The sequence below is a fragment of the Theobroma umbraticum genome, unplaced genomic scaffold (assembly GCF_002168275.2).
Source record: "Theobroma umbraticum cultivar Fairchild unplaced genomic scaffold, ASM216827v3 scaffold_147.0, whole genome shotgun sequence".
Taxonomy (NCBI): Eukaryota; Viridiplantae; Streptophyta; class Magnoliopsida; order Malvales; family Malvaceae; genus Theobroma; species Theobroma umbraticum.
Genome location: NW_018397259.1, coordinates 8,301,589 through 8,317,995, shown reverse-complemented (window position 1 = coordinate 8,317,995; position 16,407 = coordinate 8,301,589). Strand labels below are relative to the sequence as shown.

General features: G+C 32.7%; 1 protein-coding gene across 1 annotated transcript; it reads left to right on the top strand.

Moving 5' to 3' along the window:
• The first annotated feature begins 8,558 nt into the window (after nucleotides 1–8,558).
• On the top strand, nucleotides 8,559–13,605 carry LOC110414989 (GRF-interacting factor 1-like). The gene is made up of 4 exons (XM_021426432.2): nucleotides 8,559–9,123; nucleotides 11,099–11,175; nucleotides 12,386–12,470; nucleotides 13,199–13,605. The coding sequence occupies exons 1-4, from the start codon at nucleotides 9,043–9,045 to the stop codon at nucleotides 13,592–13,594; spliced, it is 639 nt and encodes a 212-aa protein (XP_021282107.1). The 5' UTR covers nucleotides 8,559–9,042; the 3' UTR covers nucleotides 13,595–13,605.
• The last annotated feature ends 2,802 nt before the right edge of the window (nucleotides 13,606–16,407 follow it).

The following is a 16,407-nucleotide window of genomic DNA, read 5'->3' as shown; positions in this document are numbered from 1 at the left end:
GAGAGAGAGGCAGTTTGGTGCTGATCTAATTAGGGATGAGTGATTCAGCATTTTTTTTTATTTATTTTGAAAAGAAAAACAAAAAATGTAAAACATATTTTTGGTGTTTGTGTTTTTTTCACTAATTTCAGAAATATTTTTTTTAAAAAAACAAAATAACAAAATTACCAAACATATTTTTTGTTAGTATTTTCATAATTTTACAAATGAAAAAAACAACAAACACTTATGCTACCAAACGGAGCCTACGTGAAGCAGACGAATTGTATTTGAACTTCCTCCGACTAAGTCAAATTACTTCCTGGGATTCATATGAAGGCAAAGCTGCACCAACTAAATGGTGTCAAAGCTCAATTGTAATAAAATCAAGACTTTGAACCCTCACCCTGAGAGGGTTTTCTTGTCGAATTAAGCAACGTACCTTGAAGGCTACACAAATATGAGTAACAAAATCACATGACATTAGGACTACTTCAAACTTTGATTCACAGACTTCAATAAAAGCATATAGATATGGACTTAGTTTTTGTTTTGGCGTTCAAGGACCGTGTATTTGATTTAGACCTCCTCTTCGTTATATTCAAACCTTCCAGGTCTTCCACCGCGGCTTTCGTTCCAAGAGTCAAACACTAATTGCACCCAAGCCTTTTACATATTTATATAAATCTACCAACTCGCAGATTTTCGTATCCAAAAGCATTCATCAAACTCTTCGACCCATCCCCATAATGGCTTCTGGTCGTAAAGTTGTGAAGTTTACTGTTACGTTCGTTGCAGCTGTTGTTTTGTTACTCGGCTTTGATCGACATGTTTTGGCCGCCAGGCCTCTAGATGAAGTCCCATTCGACGAAGCTCTTATAGTTCAATCGCTTCAAAGGGGTCCGGTGCCACCCTCAGGTGGAAATCCATGCACTAACATACCCGGCCGCAACCACGGCCGCTGCACGTTGTCCGAAATGAACGTGGTGGGCGGAGGTGGCGGCATGCTTGCTCATCCACCACCGGCGTTTCCTGACTTGGTCGTGGACTTTGGTGCAGCATCCGCTGGTGGTAATGAGACTGATCAAAAATAAATCGTTTGTATACACTTTTTTTTTCGTTTCTTGTTGGGGTGCAACCATTCAAAGGCAGAAGAAGAAGCCTACTGGTTGTGAAACCCATCAAACTGATGTTAAAACAACACATGAATTGTAATTGTTTATTCTTTCTTTCTTTCTTTCTTTTTTCTTTTCATTATCCCATTTTATTGTTATTATTTTGATGAATTTTATAAATTTTACTTCCATTTTTCCTTTACATGGTGTAAAGTTTGCAGTCACTTGTGAAGATTTTAATGGGTTTGCTGCTTTCCATTTTGAGCAGAATTAGTTTCATTGACCCAATCAAATTCAACACCTACCTAATATTTTGTCAATACTCTAAAGTTGCTTTTACAGCAAACAATGTCTGAAGTTTTCAGAACCCAAAATTTTCTCTGCATAATTCTTGTCAAAGTGTTAATAACAGAAAGACAAATTTCATAAATGAATAATATAAATTCGGTAAAGCACTTAAAAAAGGTTGCTGAACTATTTAAGAAAATTTTAAAAAAAAATTACTTTTATATTTTTTTGATTAAGTCAATGTATTTTCATCATTAGTCATTTATCAAAATATCACGTTATTTTATATCACATAATGTTGTTAATATAAGATATTAATATGCAATAGCAAATGGTAACTAACATGATAATACAATCGTATAACATTTTCGCCATCTAAGTCAAAATCACATCAACATAAAAATAACAATAGTGTTTTGAATAATATTGATTAATAAATTATTGATCATAATAAATTATTTGATTTAAAATAAAAATATAAAAATTTAATTAAATAATAAAAAAATTTATTTAAATTTTTTTATGATTATACTTATAAATTTTAATAATATTTGATATTGCAAATCATTTCTACTCTATATTTCTATCCACAAATTGCAACCTTGGCTTCAATTTGGACCCAAAAGTTTAAAATCAATCCGGGACTAGTGAAAGTACCTATCATGTTTCCATATAGTTCTCAAACTTTAATACTACTAAAAAATAGTTGCAAATGTTTATTCTGTTCAAAGAAATTAATTTCTCATATCCATATTTATTTATAATTTTTTTGCGACATGCATATTATTTGGCTTTAAATAGGAAATTTTTTTCTATAATTGAAAAAAAAAAGAGATCATGTACCAACTAATGAACTAAATGTTCGGATGTAGTTTAAATAGAAATATTATTTGAAAGGAGAAATAGAAATTTAATGTAAGTAAACAACGAATAGTCCTAGATTTTTTTTCTCCAATGATAGAGTTTTTAAACTTTACAAACGAAGTCAAAAGAGTTGATAAGTGTCTCGTTAAATTACATTTACAAAAATTATTGGTATAATATACAAAAAAGCTCTTAAACTATTCAAAAAAATTTTAAATGAGCTTTTATCCTTTTATTACGTTTAATCAAACTTGTACATTTTTATTTTGAATCAAATAAGTCATTATACTTTTTATTTTGAATCAAATAAATTATTATAATTAATTATTGATTTAGTGAAAATATCATTTATTATTCTATGTCATATGACGCTAACGTACCATACTAAAATATCATAATTGATTATAATGTGGCATACTGATATATCATATTTGATAATGATATAACATATTAATTTAGTATGATAACATAATCATGTGATATTTTTACTTTTCACATTAATGCAATGTCAATGTCATATGAATAAAAATGTACAAAAGCTTCATTGAATTTAATAAAAAAATAAAAATTTATTTAAATATTTTTAAATAATTTAAAAGCTTATTTGAGTATTATGTCAAAATTAACAAATGAATAAATTATCTCACTCGTAAATTTAAAAATTTCATTATTAATATATATAATGAATAAATTTTATGAAACAAATTTCTCAAAAAAAAAATTAAGATTCCCAATACATTAAAGAGTAGCCAAATATGAGGTCCTTTGGTCCATGCTCTACAAGAAATGTGAAGAGAAGATAAATTTGTTTATCTTATACTTATCTTTTAGCCATGGAAGTGTGTGACCCTAGGGTTGTCCAGAAAAAGAATGTGGGTCATAAAACTCATAATAGTAACTTCACTATAAACCCTTTCTTGGCAGTCACATGGTGAGTGAGCAGAGCAAGGCAAAGCAAAGCCAAAAACATCCTAATTAAGAAGAAGGCACCAGCACCATATGATTACAAGGAAATGACATGAAAAATGGGAACAATAAATAAATAAATAAATAGTTTGTTGGTGTGGACATTGCAAACCCAAAGAAGAGCAGCAGCATGTGAAGTTTGTCATCAACCCCAAATCATCCATTGCCCTCCCTCCTTAGCTGTCAGGTTTTTTTGACTGCAAAACCTAGGCACAAATTTTTGGCACTCTTTCCCATGAGTTTCCCTTCTACTAACACATAGAGATGTCAATTGGATGACTAGGGTCTGAGTTCAGATTATTTTAAATTTAATTTTTTTATTTTTAAAATAAAATTGATTTTAGTTTAGATTGCCTCAAATTAATTTTTAAGATCATTTAAATTTAAATTAATTCAGATTCAAATTGAACTGATTTAGATTGTTGTCAAAATTTATATATATATATAAAAAGTTAAATATTGCATAAAATAAAATAAATTAAACTAGATCAATCTTAGTCATGACTCACTGGGTATATGATGTATAGCTACTTCCTAATTTCGTAAAATTTTATTGATTATTTGAATTCGGGACATTTCAGATGTCAAGGTCACAGTAAAAGTTGTCAAAGGAAGCAATCAAAATACCTTTGTCAATAATTGATTCTCCTCAAAAATATTTGCCCGATACCTTTCAAAGGAAAGGTACACCCTCATATAAAATTAAAAAATAAATAAATAAAGAGGTAGCCTACATTATTTTTGAGAAGGAAATTATAGGAAGAAGAATCTGGCTTTTGAGGCTAAAATATCTCAATCTCATACCCCATTTTTGCTAGCTTGGGCACTTGGCTAGGGATCAATTATTCTACCTTTGTTTAGGAATTAGGAAATAAAAAGGCAAATTACATTCCAAACAATGATTATTTTATTACCCATGATCTTCTGTATGTTTAAGTTGCGAAACCCAATTTTTTTTTTAATTTCATTTAGATTCGTAAATTCCAATCTCGATTATAACATCTAATCGATTAAATTCAAACAATGTCACGAGAAAAGAAGAATAAAAAAAAAAGGTTTTAAACAAGATTAATTGTGTATTTATATGAATTGAACATTGAGAATTTAACTAGAAAATTCTACTAAAAATTTACATGTATTAATTTGGGGTGGACTGTATATTTTAAAGAGTTATGGGTGAAGTGTGATATCATGACCAAAGATTAGGAACTTAGATGTAAATTAACCCAAAAACTTTTGTTCAATCACGTGTTCAAAGTGACAGTTCAGTAATGCTAATTGATGAAGTAGGATGATGAGTGAGAGGTAGACATTAAATGCCCTTCAAAAATTGTCTACTGCCTGTAAATGGAAAGCAACCTTTTAATTATAATATAAATCCAACGTAATAATATATCTATATAATATCATTAATGGCACGTTACCATTTCCCCATTATTCTTTCAGAATAATTTTCTTATTATTTTGTTTGGCTATTTTTTACTGTTGTAAATAGTCATTCTATAAAATGACTATTCCCAAAAATTAGACTTAGCCATTCCTCTCACCCTCTTTTATTAGCCATTAGAAGATTGATGGAAGAGTGTAAAAAATTTATTGAACGAAAGTATCTCTATTTATTAGAGACAATTACAATCCTAACCTTTTTCTTCATTTTCCTTCATTTCTTTCTCTCCCTTCTTGAGTTGCCTCTCACTTAAGGGCAGATTTAGAAAATTTTTTGAATAATGTTATAACTAAAATATAATTTTACGTAGTCAATTATTATGTTCAACTTCTAACAATATGATGATTTTTTATTTATTGATTAAAACTAAATATAAGCATTCACAAATTACTTATAGTTAAATACAAAAATCAAAAAATCAAATAATGTATCTATAAAATAAATCAAAAAAAGAAAGGCTCATACTTTCAAGATATTAATTATTTTCTATTAACTAGATTATAATTATTAACACAAACTATCAAATTAATCAAAAATATTTAGATATTAAGTATTTAAATATTTAATTTAGATTAAAAATTACTTACAATTGAAGTCTAAATGAGTTACTTGAGGGAGTGAAAAACACAATAAGGATTGAGAAGAAGAAGCATCATTGCATGTCTCAAGAAGGATTTAAATTGTTTGAGAAGGAGAGAAGTTTAGGTTTGAATTTTTTCTTTTTAATAAAATTTTAAATTATAGAAAGAAATTAATTTTTTTATCTTTTTATGTAATATTTAAATATTAATATATAAATTACTTTTTGATAAATCTAATGTGACTTGGAGTCTTTAAACACTAGTCCCCACAAAATTGTAAAACAATTAATAAGTTCATTAATATCATTAATTACCTAAAACTCTAGATAAGTAGCATATTAAATAAAAAATTTTGGTAAATGAATGGTGTCATGTGACACCATTGCCTTTAAGATAGGTCCGCTCAATTGCTTACCCCTTCTCTCTAAGCAAGCTCGCAATTGTCCTCCTTCACCGCCATCGCCATCCTCTGTTGTTGTCACCGCCAAGTTCGGCTAGCACCAGGTCAACACTCCAACCTCATCGACAATTTCTCTAATGATTGGCGACAGATATGAAAAAAGAAAAGAAATTAAGGAAAATGAAAAAATGAAAATAAAGAAAAAATTTAAAAAAATTACAATTAAAATTTTATTTTTAATAAATCATTAATGTTTAAATTTTTAATGAAAATAGAAATTAAAAGATTAAAAAATGAAAAATACAAATAGAAAAAAATAAAAAGATATTAAATAAAAATTCATATTAATAATTTAATAATAAATTATTAAAATTTTAAAATTTTAATAAAAACAGAAATTAAAAGATTAAAAAAGGAAAACTATCATTAAGTTATAGTAATGAGTAATTGTAACCTTTACATGAATTTTACTAAGTTATAATAAATGGTATTTTTACTTTTGATGAAAATAAATTATATTTTAATAAAAATAATAATTTTATCATTTTATTATTTATTCTTTAATTATTTCAAAGCTATTTTTATTAAATAACATCAAAATATATCATAATAACAATTTTTATCTTATTTCATTTTTTGAACTAAACTATATAATAATTATTATATATTATTCTTACAAAATAAATATTTTATTTCGTTTTATTTCATTTTCCGAACCAAAAGCCATAAGCTTCAATGAGTCATAAAACTAAATTACATAATAATTATTTTATTTTATTTTTTCTGTTGATGGTATATAAGTCATAAAACCAAATGTAATAAGACAACGGAGCGACTGCAACTTGAGCCGTGCATGTTGTACACAGACTTGATTCGAATGGCAAGCTTATTGTACGAGTCAGATCAACAGTTTAGTGTAGCAAGAGTGCAAACCCATAATTGAGAGGGTCGTTGTTTTCCAGCTTTTTTTCTTTTTTTCTTTGCTGCAGAAGAACCAGAAGTAATAACTCAACTTAAGACAACAGCAAAGCCACAGAAGAGAGAGACGAAGATGAGGGCGACTTGTGAAGGAGGAGAAAAGCGCGTGGGAGGAGAGGGAGGAGCAGATAAATGTAAGCGAAGAGGGACAGACAAGCAGCAGGCACCAACCAGCATCTACACAAAGGTAGCAAAGCAATGAAAAGAAAGGAGGAAAAGGAAAAGACAGGATTGGAATTTGAGTACACTAATCAATGAGACACCCTAACCACCCATCATGTTAGGGGAGCTGGGAGCATCGCCTACCTTTCATCATTTTCATTTCCACTATTTTGTTGACCCCATTTTTTTTATGTTTGTCTTCCTTGTTTTCCAATAAAATAACCCAAAGGAAAAAACCACTTGGAATCTCTCCAAAAGGACCCCTCCCCAAAAGGCTAAGACATCCAACCCACGAACGAAAGCTGGGTTACTGCTTAATGTGACAGAGAGAAGACAGAGCCATGGGTTCTTCAATGATTTAGTGACCCACAGCCCTACCGGGTTGTGAAAGCTAAACTGGCACAAGGTCACCCCACCACAGAAAATTCTACAGTACTACCGAGGGTGGTTTTGATGATAAGATTGGTGGTCTCTTTGACCTTATAATGGACACCAAAGGTCCTGTTTAGGCCAGTTGGAAATCAACTGGACAACACTAGCGGTAGGGCATGTGAAGCTTCGGGTCCCAATTCCCAGACTCTGATTTCTAGTTATGATCAATTCAATTAATAGGGCCATCTAGGATTTTTCCATTTTCACAACCAATTTTTTCATTAACTGATTAGATTTGATGTACAGGCACGTTTTTATGGTTAGTAATTTATAACAAAACCGTACCATAATTTATCTCGTTCAACTAAAGATGGTTCGAAATTTAATTTTTTTTTTATAATTTTATATTATGTGTCCCTACACTTATAAATATATATAAACCATGCTTGTCTGCATAAGAATCCAAACATTTACTCTACATAAAAGGATTTATTATCATGAAAGAAAGAAAAAAAAATCCATAGATTGATTTATTATGTTGTTTCAATTATAGGCTTTCATATGTTTCAGACAATGTGCAAATTTAGGGCAACAACAACACATGATGTCTATAGAAATGATGATATTTCCCTATGCCTTTCAAGTTCTTCTAGGATTTGTGCTTTTTTTTACATCCAAGGGAATCTATTACTAATTTCCTTTTACATGACACTAATTTGCTTTTACATGACTTTGGCTGGCTAGTTGCCTACTTTTACCTTGGATTGCAAAAGCTCCAACAACAAGATTTGAGTTTAATATAAAAAATTAATCACATTTTGAAAAAAAAAATCAAAACCAATCAAGTTATAATAAAAAATATAAAAATAATCGAAATCAACTTAACAGTTGAACTATGCAATTGTAGCCCTCAATCCATGTGTTTATGAACTGTATATGAAGCAAGCAATCATAGCCAAAATATAAGAGAAGTGCACATGACCTATGAAGCAAAGCAATTAAGAATGTGGGAGTTTTGTTTAAAATTTGGTATAAGACCAAAATCATGTAAAAAAGAAATCATGATATTCTATTTAGTGTTAATATATGAATTATTGGAGAAGGAGTGCACGCGCAGGGAAGTAGGGGAGAGGCGAGTGGTGGTGTAGAGAAGTGAGAAAACATGGAATCTCCTTACGAGTTCCAAACGTCATATAAGCAAGTTAGAAAATATATTGGTAATGGAAAGGAGTTTTGGTTTGGAGTTTGGACCAAAGTGGTCTAAGGCCGACAGACAGCGTCGTGTCCAAGTGTAATGTAATGAAGACCAATCTCTCCCTCTCTCTATTTCATTTCTCACTCCAAATTTACTGCCTGCCCTGCCCCCCTTTCTCTTTCCTACTGTTCCTTTCCTGCCCTGTCTCTCTCAACTCTCTGTATCCTCCATCACGTGACCTTCTTCCAATTCTCTTATAGACAGAGAAAGAGAGAGAAAGGGGGAGCAAGCAACAACAAAAACCCAAGAAGGCAAAGCCTTTTTCTCACTACTTATTAAGTATTTTATTTAGAGAGGGAGCTTTCAAAGAACTGAGTGAGAAGCTCACCCTTCATTGTCTCTCTTCTGTCTTTGTTTTCTCTGTGTGTCATTGTAACTAAGGAAAAAAAACTGAGAAAGAAAGTGAAAATTCATAGAAAAAAGCTAAAGGGTATCTCTCTATTTGTCTCTCTCTTTCTTTGCATTTTGCAGTGATTCTACTCTTTCAGCTCAGTGTGTTTTGGAGTGAGATAGTTTTCTCTTTTTTTTTTTTTTGAATAGAAAGAGGGAGAGACAAAATATATACTTTTAAAGTTTTTTCTTTTTCTTTTTCTGTTCTTTTTGAGAGAGAGTGTGTGTGGATATAAAGAAAGAAAATGCAGCAGCACCTGATGCAGATGCAGCCCATGATGGCAGCTTATTATCCCAACAACGTCACTACTGATCATATTCAACAGGTCCTTCCCTCCCCTTACCTTTCTCTTTCTTTCTCCCTTTCTCTTTCTCTTTCTTTCATCTGTTTTTGATCAGAATGTATGTCCAAGCGTATCTTTATTTTGTTAAGAGTCATTCTTTCTGCTTTTACTTTGATAAGTCAAGGATTAATGGAAGCTGTTATCTTCTTTGTGTTGCTTGTCAAAGCTATTATCTTTCTGCTTTTGTTTTGATGACTGTTGGTAAGTGGGTATTAATTGTTTCATTATATATAATATTATTTGGTTTTCATGGAGCTAAGGAGAAATTTAAATGGCAAGTAGGTTTTGTATAGTTTTGATGCTTTTCATCTTAAGATTTGACGGCATCTGGTAGATGGGTATTTGTCATTTTAAGATTTCCTAGTTATCTTTCTATGGGTTTGGTTTTTGGGACTTGTCTTCAATTTTCCGTTGCTAGGGTTCAAATATGTCTTATTTCTTTAATTTTTTTAGATGTTTCTTTTGGTAAAGCCAGTGATTCCTGATTAGCAATTTAGCAGCAAGTGGTGCTTCATCCTACGTTATTGTTGTTATATATTATTGTTTATATAAATTGGACCCTATATTGAATAACTTCTTAATATTTTACTCTTTCGTGCCCTTTCTCTTTTTGTTCTTTCCTAAGTTTTAACTGGAAAGAATAATTGGTGTGGGTTATAGCTATCTCCCACAAAAGACTGGGTGTTTTCCATGATTCTTTACATAAAGAATGAAAAGTGTAGTAAATTGTTAACTTGGAATTAGTTGTTCTTATTCCATTCTCTTTTTAAAATTCTTACCTCCTTGTAAAGGATGAATTTGTTACTGCAAGAAGATGCCACTTCTAGCATTTCAATTTACCCTCTAGGAAACTTAGCTTAATGCCTGAAGGACTAAACCAAGTTACTTCCCTTCTTGGATGCATCATTTTATTAACTATGTAGAGCGCATTTTCATTTGTTAAAATTTCCCTTTTTCTTGCAATCATCAGTCAAGTTAATCATGGGATACGGGTTTACTACCTTCATGACCATCGGGTTTAAATTACTGTATGAAAAGCTCAAATGATTAGCTAGGAACTAGGAAAAATAGCAGAAGAAATGAGATGATTCTCTTCTTGGGGCTCTCGGCATATTTAGTCATATTATGGATGAAAACAGCATTGCAATATTGTGACTTGTTAGAGTAAATATGAAAGTCGAGCCAAAAAGCCATTTTCATGCACCTAACATACACACTGAGTTGGCCAGAACTGGTTAATGTAGCAAGATTTTGATCTGTACTTGGATTGTATAGTAAATGTGTTTCTATAATTAAACTGTAGTCGCTGTTGATAGTAATGAACTTGTTCAGATTAAGATTGTTGTCCATGTAAAAATTTTGAATTCTTTTGTTACTTCACTTCTCTTGGGCCCATGACTTTAATTCTAAATGCTTTTATGGCGGTGGTCCTCCAGTAGTTCCGTTTGACACATGGCATTTGACATGTCCTTTGCTTGTTTATGTGGTCCTTTCTTGATAATCCTTTTATGTTTTCATGTTGTCCTGATGTGTTTCCTTAAAATCCTACACCCTTTATCACCTAAACCTGTTTTTTCTGAGATTAATATAGCATCCTATTAGTAGTTTGCGCGAAGTATGTGAAGCAGAATCTTATTAATGTACAAAAATATGTTCTTATATAAGTTGGACTTTTCAAATCTGGCTTTTGGATTAAGGTAAATTCTATGATACCTAGATTGGGATTCCTCTCTGGGAAAATCATTGGTTCCTTGTTTGTTTTTGTTGGATCCCAGTTACAGATGATTTTGCACACTTTTCCCTCTAATTATCATGCTGGCGGTGCTGATTGAATTACTAAGACTAGTTATGAATCAAAGTGGTTGTTGACAGATGACTGGATGTCTCTCATCTTCTTTCCAATTGATCGTTACATGTTGCTTAATTTGTTCAATGACTTGAATTTTTCTGCATGCAGTATCTGGATGAGAACAAGTCATTGATCTTAAAGATTGTTGAGAGCCAGAATTCAGGGAAATTGAGTGAATGTGCTGAGTAAGTGCTAATTATCACTCTCTAATATCTATCGTTTTTTTCTTTTGGATAATTATTGTTCCCTTGGCTTCCAATATCTGATGCTCAAGGGCTTGTTATAATTGCATCACTAAGTTGTTTTTGAATTTGTACTCTTCGAGCAAGAGGTGTGCGAATTAGTGTTATTTATATATGAAGTCTTACTGAAGTATCGTTTAATTTCAATTACCTGAGTGTTTTTAGAGAGATTCAAGTTTTTCTGTCTCTTTTTCATAAATAGCAAAAGATGGGGTTAAAAGCCAAGGTTCTTGAATGATCTGAAACAAAATATGCTCAGTGCTGCTCTCTCTCTCTCTCTCTCTCTATATATATATATATATAGATATATACACACACACACACAAACATTCAATAACTAGCAGTCTTGTATGTTCCAAAAAGTCTTCAAAATCTACTTCTGCTATCTTTTTTTCCTTACGAGGGTTTAGAACTATGTCCTCCTACAATGCCTCAAAAGTGTCATTTACTGGAAAAATAGTCATAAATCTTCATTTTTGTCTTCATGCTTACTGCTGCATTATATTCTGCTTGAATTGCTGTGTATGGGGGTTATGAACTTTTTTTCTGCTTCTCAAGTATGGGTTTAGTTAGTTTGCATATTAGCTGTTTGTTCTATATGTTTTATTGTTTGGACAATGAGATTTTTTGGAGTTTAGTTTGCTAAATTTAGCAGCACTGAGTGAATGTCTCGGGTTCAAGAAGTTCCTTTTTGGTTAGATAGGATTCATTTGAATGGATTAGGCTGGCTTTACTGGGAATATCAACTATATCTGGGGGATGCTCCTTGTTAATGCAAATTTCTTTCCTTTCTTGCATCTATGTTAGAAGGACTGAAATTATTTATGAAGTAACTGAGGCTACATGTACACGGGAACGATTGAGTAATTATGGTTCTGAAGCCACCAGAATTGCTAAAGTACTGGCAGAAATCGGAAAATTTGGTAAATTGTAACTGAAAGAAATATTTGACATATAAGAAATCATAATAATCAGTGTATATTGAGATTCTGCATCACCTTTAAACTCAACTCTTTTATTTGGGACAATGCAGATGAGTACAAGCGATTGCAACAAACGATACAATATCTAATATGAGCCACTGTAAAGTACTCGAAAAGGTATTGGTGGTTGTGGTCTTAGAAGGTTCACTAACTAGTTTCCATTGTTGCAGGAACCAAGCAAGGCTGCAGCGAAACCTCATGTACCTGGCTGCAATTGCAGATTCTCAACCCCAACCACCAAACATGCATGCCCAGGTGCAAATCCCGTTGCTCAAATTCCTACCACCAGCTTTTATTTTATTGGATTTAAGAGACCATTACATCTTGAAATTAGGATCTCTGTCCTATGCTCCTCTCTTGCCAATCAGCACCTGCACTTGGCTCCGGTGGCTGGAAAATGTAAAATTAATCGATACTAAGGCTGTCTAGGGGAAAGTCTCAGGCTTGACTCCTAAAGAGTTTTTTGATCAGATATACAAAACCAAAAATTTTGGGGGGTGTTGATGGGTGGGTATGCAGAGAGAGAGGGAGAGAGAGTTGATTCCTATTCCACCATGTTAAATTGTGATCTGTGCTAATTAAGCCAAGTCCCACTACTTTGTTTATGCTGTTAAAAAGTCTTCCTTTAAAATATCATGCATTCCCAAAGAGGATAAACATCAAAACAGAAAGACTTTTAATATGTATTTTTGTTGCCTTTATTATTTTTTGCAATTTTTTTCCTACTCTAGGTGAGTTTTGAGGGATCATATGTCTCTTCTGCTATAGTAGGCATGGCTTTTCCAATTTTCACCACTTTAATATGTTTTAGGGCTTTGGTTTTTCCTGAAATCAAAGTAATACCTTTTAATTTCTATCTGCCCAGAAATTATATTGTAAACTTGCTAGGCAGATCCTTAATTTTAAACAGCTTTTACATTAAAATGTCACCAGATCTCTTTCAAGAAGTAAGTTTCCTGATTGTCTTTGTCAATTGCTTGTAGTTTCCTTCCAGCGGTATTATGCAGCCAGGAGGACCCTATATGCAGCACCAACAAGCTCAACAGATGACCCCACAATCACTTACGGCTGCACGGTCCTCCATGCTGTATGCTCAGCAGCCATTTTCAGCCCTGCAACAACAACAAACTTTACACGGTCAGCTTGGCATGAGCTCTGGTGGAAACGCAGGCCTTCATATGCTGCAAAGTGAGGGTAGCACTGCAGGTGGCAGTGGAGCACTTGGGGCAGGAGGGTTTCCTGATTTTGGACGTGGCTCTTCTGGAGAAGGCATGCATGGTGGCAGGGCAATGGCAGGTGGAAGCAAGCAAGATATTGGGAGTTCAGGGTCAGCTGAAAGGTCTGAGGCAGCTCCGGAGGTCAGGGTGGTGATGGGGTGAAACCCTTTACTTAAAAGGGCTGATGATGGAATTGAGAGATAGAATGGTGGACCGTCCTTAGGAGAGTTAGCTAGGAAGATCAATTTAGTGACAAAAAAAGACTAAAAAGTAAAGAAAATTTTTTGCTCATGGAACTTGTTCCTGGTGCAAAAAACAATGTTAGGACTTAGCCTCAGACGTTTCGGCTTTTGTGTTTTCTAGTGTGGGACGAGTGCATCCTATGGTAATTTAACATGTAAATTGTAGGGTATCATGGTTCTACTTGCCTTGCGTTTCACTTCAGTGTGGTATCAGTTTCATTATGACTCTCTGTTTGGACCATGTTTCAGTAGATGAATTTTGATGGTCATTTACAGAGATTGGAAATGAAAAATGTCATAAACTGCCTTGCTTTCCCTTTTGCCGCCAACTGTTATGATTTTTCACTTGCATTTCGCTTTGGTGTATTCAGATTGAGGTATCATTCAAAGAGGAGATGACAGGACTTTGTAAAAGTCTACATGTTCAGCATCATAACAATAATTTGGCTTGGTTTTTCATCCCCTTTAGCTAGAATTTCATATTTCCAGGCAACTCGACATTAATCTACATCTACATTCATGAACCATTTTAACTCTAGCTAGCTTCCTGCATTCATCCGTGAACATAAAAAAAAAGGAAATAAAATTAAGCAAGAAATTCTAGCTAATACTGGTGTAACTTATAGTCATACAAAAATGAAAGGAGATTGAAACCCAAACAAGTTCTCAGGGACAGCTCTCCAAAGAAACCCTTCATCGAACTCTAGCGAGGACATATCATCTTGGAATGTATCCAACAAACTTTTATCATCAACCTTCGCAGGTGGTGAATCAACATGAAAAGGAGAATGAACTTGATTTGCTTCCTCAGGGAGTGTCGTCGGAACATTGCTAGGCTCTCCAACATCAGAATTTCGGCCTGTAAGTTCTTGAACGATTGCGCGAAACTCATCAGCATTGCTAGCTTTAACCATCATCGGACTAGAAATATATTTGATCTTGATGGGATTTTTCTTAGCTTTGGTGGGATTTTTGCTCTTGTGACAACGGTGATCCCTAAGCTTTCCCATACTTTGCGCATTAATAAGAGAAAAGAGAGGGAGATGTATAGCTGGTTTGTTTTTCATCACTAGCAATGCCTTCCTTTTTATAAGGTATGGTGGTGTAAGAGATGAGACCCATTGTCCTCCCATCAAGGAGGACTATGCAAGGAAAAGTGACACGAGGAAATTCGTTCAAAAGACAAGAAAAAGACGGCGTCCATGTTTGGTAGTAGTGAAAATTTTGTCATTCCAAATTGTCTGCTCAATTAGTCTAGCTAGCAAACTCTAGTTTGCCAGAAACTTTTCCTGCCGGCTGAAGGAGGGTTTACCCAAGATTTAAGGCCCAATGTTAATGGGCTTTAATCGAAATTTTAAATATGTCTATTAATTCTAAAAATAAACACTTTATTCAAAATATTAAACATTAGTAATAGAAATTAAAATATTTTTTTATTAATTTAAAAAATTATTATTATATATATTTAAAAAAAAAATGGGAACGCCGATCACTAGCTCGGAGGGGAATACATGGAAAGGGGGCACTAGATTTAGTGCTTTCGTAGGAGTTCCGGATTTAAGGCATTAAGGTTTACTTTAAATAGTCTATAAAAATTTTAAAAAATAAAATGAAGCAGCCACAGACTCGGTTGGTTTGTTTGACTAGAAGGAAAAGATAAGCTTAATCCAAACAAAGAAGAAGATTTTTTTATTTAAACTGTATATGATCATAAGTACATGTTGTCATTGATGACCAAATATTGTATATTCAAATCTTTATAGCCACGTGCATGGATATATATATATATATATATATATATTGAAATGGTTATTAATGGCATGTTCATGCACCCATTCATAGATTTCAGGTGTAATACGGATATAAAATCGTGAGATAAATGGTGGGTTTTTAATAAATTAATGGGTTAAAGAAAATTACAGTGAATGTTACTTTCGTGTGTGTTTATATAGAAATAAATTTATTGGTGGATTTTTTAAATAAGATTAATTATTTTATATTATCTGTAAGTGTTTGATGAAGTCTGTTGTTTTATTTTATGATGATTTTTGAAAGGAAGAGGAAAATTAAGGCCTGGGAGTCCAGTCAAAGTGATAACGTTACTGTGAAGTGGTTAAGTGTCCTCCGCAAAGTTGTAGCGATCAAGCTTTTGATAAATGATAGGTCAAGAGTCAATGCGGTGTGCTTTCCCCAGTTATACTCACGTGGTGATTTACCACTGCAAAGGACGTCGAAGGTTCACCCCGGCAATCTCACAACCCATTCTAGAAATGAAGGACTCTGAGCAACACCTTGCCTGATTTGCTTTTCTTTTTGGCTTTTTTCCACAAGCCCTTTTCTGGGCATTTGGTATCAGTTCTTCTCAGACTGAATTGGTCATTGACTTGACCCACTTTAGTTACTTGAACCTTCCTGGAACCTGGTTTAGCTGTTGAAAAACTAAGGCCAGGGAGAGGAAATTAACACAATCAATGATATGATTAGTGCGACCAAAGTAGCTCGTTACCACCATGATTTCAAAACCAACCAAAACATACAAATTCTAGGTATAAAAAGAGAAATAAAATTATATATAAAACAGGTACAACATGTAACAATTCATAATCATAATTAATTTTAAAATTTTAATTTTAATTAACAGAAGTGGTTAATTTAGTGTGATTTAGATTTAAAAAATTATTAAATTTGCGATGATCGGTGGGATCATTATTTGTCTAAATATATAAACATAAT